The sequence below is a fragment of the Rutilus rutilus genome, assembly GCF_951802725.1.
Source record: "Rutilus rutilus genome assembly, chromosome: 4".
NCBI classification, from domain to species: domain Eukaryota; kingdom Metazoa; phylum Chordata; class Actinopteri; order Cypriniformes; family Leuciscidae; genus Rutilus; species Rutilus rutilus.
This window is the reverse complement of record NC_140212.1, coordinates 9,659,867-9,673,349: the sequence shown is the minus strand read 5'-3', so window position 1 is coordinate 9,673,349 and position 13,483 is coordinate 9,659,867. Positions and strand designations below refer to the sequence as shown.

Below are 13,483 nucleotides of genomic sequence, written 5' to 3'. Positions count from 1 at the left end.
GCCATGAGGAAACGCTAAATCAGATTTACGTTATGGAGTCACAGTATTTTTCTTCAAAAGGCACTGGCCACGTTATAACCAACGTGTGTGATGTCAAATCAATGTATTATATGGGGCTATCAGCTGATTAAGGATATGAAAAATTAATTATTGGCTTCATAAGTCAATATAGTGTTCATTTTAAAATGTGAATCACTGGTACACAATCCATAAAATTAGCCATTGAAATGTGAGGTAAAACACTTTAAAATAAAATAAAATAATTGTCTTTACAAGTCAATATGTTGTTCATTTTAAAATGTGAATCAGTGGTATACAATCCATAAAACCAGTCATTGAAATGAATCGTAAAATAAAATAATTATTGGCTTTAGAAATCAATATATCGTTAAAATCAGCCAAGCAACTGCCACTGAAATGAATGGGAATGCTAATGAATAAAATTAAATAACAAAATTAAATATTAAAAAAATATATTTAAAAAACTAAATTAAATTGGAGTGCATTTAAACAATCAATATCATATACTGACAGAGAGGAGCTAATATGGAAAGTTGCTGAGGCCTCTATGTTGTGTGTTGCCTAAATATCCAATAGAGGGAGTCCCTTTAAAAAAAGAAAAGAAAAGAAAATCACATACACATGCACAGATGGTACGATCATTTAGAGGGAGAAAGGGAAACAAAGACAGATGACGTGTATATGTGTAGTCTATCCTACGCTGCTTCTACTCTCAGCTGGACAAAAGAAAAACACATTTTTCTGACTAGACATACAGTATACAATGACTTTGAATGAGTCTTGTCTACTGTCTCAACTCTGAACAGTTCTGTAGACAGTACATTAAAAACAGACGAGTGGCCTAGTGGTTAAAGTTTGATTTTAGATAGGGGCAAGACAAACTCCAGGGTGAAGCACTTATCCCGTGTTGCTCCAGGCGGGCTGTGTCTGCAGTTACTGACTTGTAAGTCACTTCATGCTACATGACAAGCAACCAAGATAAAAAAAGATTCAGGCCCGTTTCAGTCCTATAGCCTTTTGGCTTTCTACAAATATGTCATGCGATTAACTCCAATATGAAGATTCTGAATAGTTTTTCATAATAAAATACAGTGATAGAATAGTAAGTAACATCACCAGATCATGTAAATGTTTAATGGGCACAAAACGATGCATCACAACTATAAGTTTGTCTTAAGCAAGATTGCAGCGTGCAGTTTTCCAGCTGAGCTGGTCTTTCATGGCTGCGCTTCGTACACACACATCTGTTTCTCATTGAGACGGAATTCCTGAGTGGATCTGAGGTGATTTGTGCCTGGGAGACACTAAAGACAAGAAGCGGACCGTCTCAGAACCAGAATCTGCTTCCTCACTGCTTTCTTCCAACTTTGGGTTACAATCTTATTCTTCAAGTACGTCTGTTTTTACAAACTTTCTGAAGCCAGTCTCTGGCAGAACAGCAGACCTTTGTTCCAGCACAAAAGCTGCTCACTTGTGTAATCAGGTGTGCTATTTTTCTTGAATGACAAGGTTCAGTGTCAACATGCAGTAGCACAGCACCAACCAGCAGAAGACATAATAATAACGAGTCTGTTAAATGAGCAGTCTCCTTTCAATTATGGGATGCTCAGGGGTCAATAGTCTGCGAGACATTCACCAGAGTGTGATCAGGTGCTTTTAATCAGAAAGAAGCATACTTTCGGTCACAAAGAAGCAAGACTATCTAGAAACAAAGAGAAACAGACTAATGGCTCATATATAAAAGCTGCAGAGCCCCCTTGTTGCAACAAAGAGAAATGCAACTGAGAAATAAGTGAAAACATGAAGTTAGATGTTCATGAGGGCCAAAATTAGATATTAAAATAGGATTAAAACAATATCCTTGTCAGTTCTGTTGTTTTCTTAATGAGGAAGAATGATAATGGTTATTTTTGAAAGAAATGAATAGAAAGTTCAAAAGAACAGCATTTATTTGAAATAGAAATCTTTTGTAGCATTATAAAAATTTTTTTTTACTGTCACTTTTGATCAATTTAACACATTATCGCTTAATAAAAGTATTCATTTCTTTCAAAAACAAAACATGATCCCCGAACCCAAACGGTATAGTGTACATGCAGCAATTTATCATGCAATTCATAAATAGGCCTGTGAAGTCATTATAGATATTCATGAGGGAAATCATAGGAACAATTAAAATAGGATTAAAATAATATCCTTGTTTGTTGTTTTCTCAATGACGAAGAATGATAATTGTTTTATGGCATAGGTTACTGAATATCCTGATGGAAGACAACAGGATGTAATAAAAAAATTAAAAATTCCTGTAAATATTTACTTCACAACTTACATTATAATAACCAGCAACAGTATTAAAACCTTGTAGCACCAAATATTTTAAGCTTGTGTACTCATGCCATGGAAAAAAGCCAAGAAACGTTGGCATATCCAAATTTAGGTTATCTAGTACAGGACATCCATGAATTCCTCAATCTGCTTGAAACAATTAAGACTGGTGAAGATAAATCAACAGTCCTTTAAAGGCTGTTTTAAGATGAGAGTCGGATAAGAAGAAAAAGAGCAGCATTCTTTTAATAGCAGCTGTCCTGTTTCTGTAAGCTTAATATCAGAAAAGGGTAAGCGCTCTAATAACAACATTCCAGCCGTGCCTCCATCCCGCTCTGCTTCAGGTCAGATCTAGTGCTCACGGGCTCGGGAAGAGGAACTCAGTGCTTGGACCTTGATCTATTTCTGGTCTGGCTGCTATTTATAGAACATTCTGTACTTTATAAGAGGAGGCCGGAGGAGGAACGTGGGATGTGAAGGGATCAGATGGATAAAGAGAACTTGGGAGAACTGTGGGTCAAACTCACAAAACTAATCCTGACACCCTTTAAATGAATTAAGGGAAGGAGCAGCTGAGCGAGAAATCAATGGAACAAATCACCGAATCGCTTTGGCTAAAAATAAAACTGTTTGGTAATGATAAATTGAAACTGAATAACAGTTTTCTCTCTCATAGTGACAACATGAAATCTGAAATTACTTTTGTGTATATTTTGAAAGTAAAAGTTTGGGTCAGTAAGATGTTATTTAATGTTTTTTATTTAAAGTCTCTTATGCTCACGGAGGATGCATTTATTTAATAAAAAATACAGTAAAACAGTAATATTGTGACATACTATTACAATTAAAATTTCTATATTAATATATTTTAAAATGTAATTGATGGCAAAGGTGAATTTTCAGCATCATCACTTCAGTCCTTAGTGTCACATGATCCTTCTAATATGCTGGTTTGCTGCTCAAGAAACATTTCTGATTATGATCAATGTTCAAAAACAGTTGCGCTGCCTAATATTTTTGTTTTCAGGATTCTCTGATGAATAGAAAGTTCAAAAGAACAGCATTCATTTATAAATCTTTACTTTACTGTCACTTTTTATCAATTTAATGCATCCTTGCTGAATTGAAGTATTAATTTCTTTCAAAAATAAGCTTCTATGAATATATTACTTTGTTTACCTCTGAAATATATTTAATTTCTTTGTGAGGTATCCTAATTCAGGACAAATACTATTAAGAACTAAAAAATTTTACATTTCATGATCCATTCAAATCCTGCTGGATCATATCAAGTCCAGCCTAATGGAATATTCTGATTAATTAAAAAACATGTTACATTATGGCACTTCAATAAAAGTCGTTTCACGTTCTCTTTAATATCTTTTCCTCACTTCAGACAAAATCTGACCTGTAAGAACAGCAATTAAGAATATATACAGATTATAGCAAATCCTTTAGAGGAATTCTGAATACAACCGGTGTACTAATACAACGGTACTAAAATCCAACACGGCTTAAACTGGTTTCTGTCAGTGTCAGCGTGGCGCCACTATAACGGAACACAGACGACGAATGTGGCAGAACGGTGGTATAACTCAAGCTGCTCATGTCATAATATGAATGCCCATGCTTCCCTCAGGCCTGTGCAATAACACTTTGTTCAAGCCGTTGTGTTCCCCTATAATGAATCTCTAATAAGAGCATGAGGATGTTCACACGCTACTATCCAGCAATCCAGCAAAGCATAGTGACTAAATGTGCTGCTGTTTCCCTGGACTTCATTCAGTGGTCAGAGGAGTTCCTGAATGTAGACAGCTGCCAGATTAAGTGTTTCCTCTTTTTCTGTGTCTCCGTCTCCCGCTATTTCTCTCTGGCAATATCTTGCATGCGTTTAATGGTTTATATCAGTCCTAAATTGACCTCACACACAATATTTTACAGCCAAGGCCAGTGTTGTGATGAGAAGTGCTATAATAAAGTGCTCCCTATTTACTGTAATCCGCTGTGCTTCTGTTAATTAAAAAGGACAGTCCACCAAAAAAATGAAAATTCTGTCATCATTTACTGCCTAAAAAGATATTGTGTAAAATTAGATTTTATCTCTCCATACAATGAAAGTCAATGGGGACCAAAGGTTATTTTGTGCCCCATTGACTCTCATTGTATGGACAAAAACATTAAGAAAAAAAGGAAACATGAAGAAATAAAGTCATACAGGTTTGGAACGACATGAAAGTAAGTTAATAATGACAGAAGTTTTATTTTTGAGTGAACTATTCTTTTAAAGGTGAAGTGTGTAATTTCTGCGCCAAATAGTTGCACTGTACAAAAATTGTAAGAATAATAATTAGAATACATTTTTAAAGACAGTCGATAGTCTTTTCTTCCCTATTGTGACGTGAAATTGCTTCACAAACAAGAAAAAATGTAGAGCAGGACTTGAATTTGTCCATAGGGAATTGATTGGATCATTGGATGGTTGTGGTTTGCTATTGGTCGATCTCATGTGTGTGACAGGTTACACACTTCACCTTTAATGCTCGACAGTACTGATATAACTCATATTTGTTGTTGGAGAGTTCTTAATGTTTCAAGTTTTTGTACATTTGAGGTAATAAGTCCATCTTTCCACTGCATCTGTGGACCTCTATGGAAGGAGTTCATTGGTGTAAGAGATAACGGATAATACGGTTGGGAATATCCAGTTTGGTCACCACGTCCACAGCTTTGGTGCCCAGGACGGTCCTCAGGCTGATACGGCTCAGCTGCTGCAGGGAAAGAGGGTTACCTGCAAAAACACACAATGCAATGCAACATTAAACACTTAAATCAATAACATTTCAATGCAATACCATTCATTTACACATGAAGAAGGTTTCGAACATCATGAGTGTGAGTAGATAATGATACACCCTTTTAGGGTGAATATAATATTGGGTGGCCACCCTTTCACTACCACATAACATCCCCTGTATGTTGACATTGCCTTCCATAGAAACCAAACAAAAAGGGACAGATAAAAGAGAACATTCTAGAAGATAAAACCTTGCTTGATAACATTTAAAATATGTCATCTGTCATATCATTTCTGAATGTTTGCATTCTCAAATTCTTTTTTTTTTCAGTCTCTAAGTGGCCTGGAAAATATTTATATGCTCCAAGGCCACGGATTCTCATTAATGTGGTTTACATTCTGAAGAGGGGCAATGGCATGTCTTGTACGGATGGTGTTGCGAATGAACCTTGCGGATGAGACTAATGATGGATTCCAGGCCAACCCCAGAATCCAACTTTTGATCTCATCATCATAAACTTCATGTATTTGTTTACATCACACACCAAAAACATCCTGAGCAGCACCTAGGCAGCAGACCTGGCAGTGGATCACTGCTGCATGCACTGTACAATACAACCAGCACCAGCATATATCACTGGATCCACAACACTTAACATTAACATAACAGATTTTATTTTTAGCCACATTTTAAAGATCATTGAAAGCATAGTGAACATACCAAACTAATAAACTTTGAATTGATTCCTTATGCGACACAAAGGCAGTTTTTACTTTTATATTAAGCCATGAGCACCATCTGCTGGTCACTTTCACTACTGGTTTTATTTTGCCTTTAAAAAAAATCCATTTACTGTATAATAACACACACACACACATTTATATATATATATAGTGACCAGAACAGAGCAGTATTATATGTGAGCAATATTACATGTTATGTCAAAACATTTTGTTTTTTTTATTTGTAAATTTATACATTTTATAAGTTTTATTTCCATATTTATTCTTTTTTTTTTCAATCCTGTATATTCAGTCAGCCTGTCTTATAAAGTAATGAATGTAAAGCATATAGCATATCCTACAATGAATTTAATCCATTTCAAAATGCAATTTGAAGTGCCCCTATTATGCTTTTTCAGATATTACCTTTCATGTAATGTGTAATATAGCTGTTTGTGAAAGTAAAAGGTCTGCAGACGTTTCAAATGGAGTTAAATTGTCTCCCAAATGGAGACAATTTAAATGGTAAATGGAGTTATTGTCTCCCAAAAGAAAGAACCTATTCTGAACTGCCAGTCTTACTTACTGCTTGAACCCAAGTATGTTTGCAACAAATTTGCATAATGCCAGGGTATGGTCTTTATTGGCGTCCCATGAACAAGGATGCCATTGTTTCTGTCTGTATCACAGCTTCAGGGGCTTAAAATCAGATACGGTAATGGGCGTTTCGTTTCCGACACATGCTGTAGGCGGTCAACCAATCACAACAGACCTGAAACTTCAAAATAGCATAAAATAGCTGTTTTGATTTGAACTCACTCTCATAAAGCTGAAGGCAGTGCGCTGAGGGCGTATCTGGGCTTGTGTAGTCGACTGGCTTCCTATCATATTTGTCTCTGGCATAAATGTTGGCTCCGAACTCCACCAGCAGCTCAATCATGTCCACATTGTTGGACTTGGCGGCGTGATGCAGAGGCGTCTTGTGTAGCCTAGCGGCGTTCACTCGCACACCTGCACACAGGCATATCACACAGGGCCGCTCTTCTGACTTTTTTCATGGAGATTTCAACACACCGCACCACTGTTCATTAAAAGCTTCACTTTGATGAGTTTAAACTACCTTCTATAGTAGCACATTCTTCAATGTTTGCACACATGACAGAGCTCTTCACAGTCTCACAGCTCATGGGATCTGGTTTTACCTGCATTCAGTAGCACCTTGACACACTCCAGGTGTTGTTTGGCACACGCCACATGTAGAGGAGTACCATAGTACAGGTCATAAGCCTCCAGACTGGCTCCTTTCGCAATCATTAACCTCACACAATCTGCATTACCTGCAAAATACAGAATATTCTTGCATTATATGATGGATAGACAATTATGTCACTAAGAAAGTTTAGTTTATCAAAACAATTCTTCCTTTGTGAATGTATAAATTAATCTTAATGATTCTTTGATACTACATAAATAGTTAAAAGTCAGTATAATATATCAAATTATATATAAGCATTATATAATACATATGAGGGCATTATTTTGATGATTTATATATATATAGAAAAATCATCAAAATAATGCTTACTCTATGAATTTACACTAAGTTTGGAATAATTCATGTTTTAAAGTCTCTTATGCTCACCAAGGCTGTATTTATTTGATAAAAAATATAGTAAAAACAGTAAGGTTGTGAAATATTTTTAGATTTGAAAACTACTGTTGTTTATTGTATTTTAAAATATTTTTTAAATGTCATTTATTTCTGTGACGGCAAAGCTATCCTTCAGAAATCATTCTAACATGAGACTTTCAAATACATTAAAAGTTATTTTAATGACAAATTATTCCAAACGTTTGGCAGGTAGTGTTTAAAATTAGATTATATATAAGACACAAAATAAAACACAAAATCGACAAAATAATTCTTACTCTATGAATTTGTAAGATTACCTGACAGATTCTGCAGTAATACTACAGAAAAAAAGTCCACATCTAATATAAAAATGTTTTTGATAGTCAGAACTATACACTCTACATTAAAATATAAATGAAATGAAATAAACTTTAAATACACTACAATTCACACCAAACCACCACACCTCCCATGCAGGCCTCATGTAGAGGGGAGGTGGTACGTGAGGTGAGGGTGGGGTTGATTTTTGCTCCATACTCCAAAAGAAGCATCACACACTCAAAGTTCCCGATAGAGCAAGCTTCACATAGAGGAGTGCTACCGTCCACGTTCCTTGCATCAACCTGCAACACAACCCCAGACAGAGGGAACCTTTCAGATGCCAGTACTTACAATACACTTGTTTGTCTCCCAGGCCTTCAATAAGAACTGTATGTGTGTGCCTGGTACCTGAGCCCCTGCGTCCAGCAGCAATCTCACACACTGGGTCTGTCCTCGTGCAGCTGCCTCATGGAGAGGTGTGATGGAGTCCACAGCCACAATATTCACTGAAGCTCCACTCTGAATCAAACTCTGCAGCACTGACACCTGACCCTGATACGCAGCCTTATGAACCTCTGTCCTCTCTGCCCAGAAACCTATAGATCCACACACATATCAAATAAAACTGTTACCACAAGAGTCAAGTCACTCAACAGATCACTTCAACTCTCATACTCTATTGATGGATGATATATTGAATTTATAATATAATATAATTTCAGTTTATGTGCTAAAACTTAAGCATTAATATGTTGGTCATATATGGAGAAAACACCATGTAAAAAAATATTTATAAAAAAAAAAAAAACACATGACATGACGTGAAGTGGTGTGACATGGCTCAATAATCAAGATATTCATTCCTTAATTTCTTATTGTATATATATATATATATCAAGAATAACACTACGGTGTAAAATAAATATAACTGTCAACAGGACAATACGCTGTAGCACGATACTACCATATGTTAGTTTCCATGCTTAATGTGTTTTCCACAACAATGTTAGTGAGTAAATCTACTGAAATGGCCACCATAACTGTGGAATGTGTGATGTGTAAGACGAGAAAGCCGTGTGCAGTGCGTATGCAGCACAGGAGCAGCACGCGCTATAGTGCTTTCACATATGCTGCGTTTGCAGTTTGTAGGTTAACTGATCCGCGGCTGTACCAGAAACACATACTCACTATTTTTTTATTTCAAATCCAGAAGTTATCAGCAATTTTTATTAAAAAAAAATGTTTTGTCTCTTTGTACACATATACACTCTTTAATAGACGTATTCACGTTTAAATCCAATTTAATCAACGTATTATTCAATGCATTACTTCTATATAGATTTATAGATTTAGTTGCTCAAGCAAGTGGTAAAATATTTAACCATGTATTTATATTACAATCTGATGCGCAAACATTTAAAATTAAAATTTAAAATTGACAAAAACTGCAGACTCATACCTTTTCTTTTGCATTTAAATTTGAGTACAATAAATCTTGTATTTTATATATTTTAAAAAAGTTATGTCGCCTCTGCTAATCATATCATAATTTCAATTCTTATAGTTTCACAAAAATAGCTTTTATTTCAACTCTCTAGGTCTCCTGACCCCCTGTAGCCTAATATCCCAGCTAACAATTTTTGGTTCCCAGAACGTTAGTTTTTGGTTCCCAGAACGTTCTTAGAACGTTAGTTTATGGTTCCCAGAACGTTATTTTTTATGGTTTGTTTTTGGTTAGCCAGGAAAGTTTTCTTAACGTTCCCAGAATGTTAGTTTTCGGTTCCCAGAACGTTAGTTTTAGGTTCCCAGAATGTTAGTTTTTGGTTCCCAGAACGTTCTCAGAACGTTAGTTTTAGGTTCCCAGAATGTTAGTTTATGGTTCCCAGAATGTTAGTTTTTGGTTCCCAGAACGTTCTCAGAATGTTAGTTTTAGGTTCCCAGAATGTTAGTTTTTGGTTCCCAGAACGTTAGTTTATGGTTCCCAGAACGTTATTTTTTATGGTTTGTTTTTGGTTAGCCAGGAAAGTTTTCTTAACGTTCCCAGAACGTTAGTTTTTGGTTCCCAGAACGTTCTCTGCTAATCATATCATAATTTCAATTCTTATAGTTTCACAAAAATAGCTTTTATTTCAACTCTCTAGGTCTCCTGACCCCCTGTAGCCTAATATTCCTTGTATCTAGGCCTACATGTTTACATTTACATTTAATTATTTAGCAGACACTTTTATCCAAAGCCACTTACAGCCAGAGAATAACATTCAAATAGCCTACTGTTCTCATACGGTTCAAATGAGCATATCAAATTTTTTACCTGGGGCCGCATTCACAAAGAATCTTATAAGGCTACAAGTAGCTCCTAACTGGCGAATTTAAGAGAAACTCTAATTGGTGTGTCCCTCATAACTTTAGACTCCTAATATGTTTTACTATGAGTAATTCACGAAGCATTCTAGCCCTAAAAGTAGCACCTACGTCTGGAACAGCTTAGAAGAAGAAACAAATTCATTTACCTCTTGTCTATACAAACGTGACTTCAGATTCATATAAACAGTTATAAACAAAGGTTTATTTTATTTTATTTTATTTTAAGTTTGCAAGACTCTAGGTTAACATTTGAGGGCAGCAATTTTATTCATAATGTCGAAATAATTCAAAAGCAAAACGATTAAAAAATAAATATTTGAGAGTGGAAATGAATGTCTTTTTTTATTTTTAAATAAGTGTCCCCCCCCCCCCCCCCCCCCCCCCCCCCCCCCCCTCCCCCCTACATCTAGAAACTTTTAGTTTTATAAATGGGGGTATAATCTTTGAAGGATGAACAAAATAATGTTTTGGTCATCACATTAAAAATAACATTTAAATACATGATCATATTTGAGTTTTGAAGTGCTAGAAAATATAGGCTATGTGATGTACTTGAAAGCATTTTATTCCTGCCAAACTTCCATGGTGACAGTTAGTGTTTAGCCTAGGCTACTACATCAAATCCATCGTGAATGTTTCTGATTTGTGGACGTAATCATGCAGTATGGACATTGCGGCATACACGCTTTCCTCGTGGACTTACCGATGTCACCGAAAAAATATGGTCGTGCTGTCTCCACTTCCATCTCTGCTGTAGTACACTGGTGGACAGTAAAATTTAAACTTAACAGTTCGCTAGCCAACAAATTAGAGCAGGAATCATGCTGTTTAGAAATGCGGTACATACATCACGTGGTCTGTTCTGTTATGGCACTTGCTATGACGTTTTACTGTGAATGCTGGGAGTTGTAGTTCATTGTAAATGTAGAGAGGCCCACAAAAGTATTTGGACACAAATGTATCAATGTCATTTCATTAGAACATGAGTTTTTAACCTTTACAGACTAAGGGGCCTGGCCTACCAGATAACACTTTACAATAATTAAGAACATTAACAATGCTTAATAGACAGAAATGTTTGGAAATTAATAGCTAAAGGTTTTCATGGGATCCACTTTCAGGGGCCCTGGTTGATAATCAAAGGCAATATGACTATATTAATAGTACATTAACATTGCAAAATACACACACACACACTGACACACAAATTTAAATGCATCAGCTCACGAACTTAAGACTTTACAAACAACAGTCCATTATAGGCTTTTTTGTTTTGTTTTTTTAAATAAAATGGGTCTCTGGGGAATATATTTATTTATAAGAGAGGTAATCAATGATGCGCTGTGAAATGTCCAGTTTGGTGACCAGCTCTAGAGCTCTGGTGCCCAACACAGTCCTCAAGACGATACGGCACAGCTGCTGCAGAGACAGAGGGTTATCTGCAGAAACACAGAGAACAGCAGATTAACAATACGATATAACAACAGTCATATAGTGCCTATGCAGATTGTTACATACTCTCATAGTGCAGCAGACAGAGATTAGCAGGAGATTCGTGTTTTGTGTAGTCTCTAGGTTTGTGACCAATGTTATCGCTTATGTTGACATCTCCACCGAACTCCACCAGCAGCTCCACCAGGTCCTCTCTCTCGGCTCTCGCCGCATGATGCAGTGCCGTCTCATGGAACTTGGTGGCATTCACCTTTGCACCTTTAAGAGTTTGAAAAAATGACCATGCTGAATGATCTAAAATTGTGCAAAATAAAATAAACCAATAAAAAAGAGCCTCACCTGCATTGAGCAACAGTAGGGCACAGTCGAAGTGAGCTTTAGCACAGGCAGCATGTAATGGCGTCCCAAAATAAATGTCAAAGGCCTCCAGCAGTGCTCCCTTAGCTATCATAAGCTTCACACAGTCTGGGTTACCTGCACAGAGACACACTCTCCGTAACCATCATGACAAAACACACAAGTCTGAACACAAAGCAATCCTCCTCCTGACCTCGAATACAGGCCTCATGGAGGGGGGAAGCTGTGAGGGCGGTCAGGGAAGGGTTGACAGATGCTCCGTGATCTACCAGTATCTTGACACTTTCTATGCTGCCAGCAGCGCAGGCGTGACAGAGAGGAGTACTTCCATGGATGGTGCGCACATCCACCTACACACACACACACACACATGCTTTTATGTGGCTAAATGCTACACTTTTTTATTATTATTTTAAAAGTTCATTTTAATTCCTATAAATGTAAACCTATCAGTAAAAGAAAACTTTAGCATTTTTAGAATTCAAATAGATGAATGATGAATGAATGAATAAATAAATAAATAAGGAAGCTTTATTTTTTAATTGTTTATGAATCGTTTTTCCAAATAAGGGCATGCCCGGATATACATGTATGCGCTCATTAAAATACACCTGGTGTTAATCTATAAAAAGTTAGTGAATATAAATAAATGTTGGAGTGATATTAGGTGTTTTCTAGCTGACTGGTAAAAAAATAAAAATAAAAACAAAACAGTTAATTTTCCACAAGTTAACATGTTTACTTCGCAGTACCGAAACCATTTGTGGCCCATATCCGTCGAGCATTTGTTTTTGTTTTTAAATTGTAATTATTAAATACAATTTAAACAAGCAAACAGCTGTATTTATCAATCGTTTTCAGGAAATTGGAGCTCAACCCACCTGAGCTCCTGCCTCCAGCAGTATTTGAACACAGTTTGGATGGGCTTGGATGCAAGCATCGTGTAGAGGTGTTAAGTTATCCACAGTTACGATATTAACTGATGCTCCAGCTTCTATCAGCTGCTTTAACTGTAGAGCTCGACCCAGAGACGCAGCCTCATGTAGCGGCGTACGGTCAGCCCAGTGACCTAGAATTTTCCCGTAAGTGTGTCAATAGATCTTAGAGTAAATAATATAATTTCACATTCCATTACAAAAAAAATGTTAAGCAATTACAAGGACAGGGAGTCTGTTATGTGTCAGACGCAATATTATAGGACACATACTCACCGATGTCACCATAGAACGTTGACCTGGCAGCGGTAATTTCCATAATTGGATAAACTTACGTGAAACTCAACAAATATTATTTATAAAGCACGCGAACAACATGCTGACAAGGTACAACTTGAGCTATATTTAGAGAAGCGGCATCTGTGATTTATTATGATTTGCGACACTACGGATGGAATACGGCAAATAGGCAAAGAACGCTGGGAGATGTAGTTCCGCCACCGTTAACCCTCACTTCCATAAAATAGCATAAAATTGATATTAATACTTATTGACTAT

At 36.4% G+C, this 13,483-nt stretch overlaps 1 protein-coding gene across 1 annotated transcript; it reads right to left on the bottom strand.

Moving 5' to 3' along the window:
- Positions 1–4,864: 4,864 nt before the first annotated feature.
- On the bottom strand, positions 4,865–13,374 carry asb13a.1 (ankyrin repeat and SOCS box containing 13a, tandem duplicate 1). Its single transcript, XM_084406896.1, has 12 exons — positions 13,202–13,374; positions 12,872–13,059; positions 12,184–12,340; positions 11,973–12,107; positions 11,700–11,891; positions 11,504–11,620; positions 10,885–11,028; positions 8,226–8,413; positions 7,963–8,119; positions 7,066–7,200; positions 6,683–6,874; positions 4,865–5,134 (listed from the first exon to the last, which is right to left on the bottom strand). Exons 1-12 carry the CDS (start codon positions 13,242–13,244, stop codon positions 5,007–5,009), a joined length of 1,776 nt encoding a protein of 591 aa, XP_084263022.1. The 5' UTR covers positions 13,245–13,374; the 3' UTR covers positions 4,865–5,006.
- Positions 13,375–13,483: the final 109 nt, after the last annotated feature.

Coding starts and splice junctions, on each gene's coding strand:
- asb13a.1 (XM_084406896.1), bottom strand. CDS start 13,244: ATGGAAATTACCGCTGCCAGGTCAACGTTCTATGGTGACATCG. Junction 8,120..8,225: donor TGCTGGACGCAGGGGCTCAG/GTACCAGGCACA, acceptor GTTGTGTTGCAG/GTTGATGCAAGGAACGTGGA. Junction 7,201..7,962: donor ACATGAGGCCTGCATGGGAG/GTGTGGTGGTTT, acceptor TGTATTTTGCAG/GTAATGCAGATTGTGTGAGG.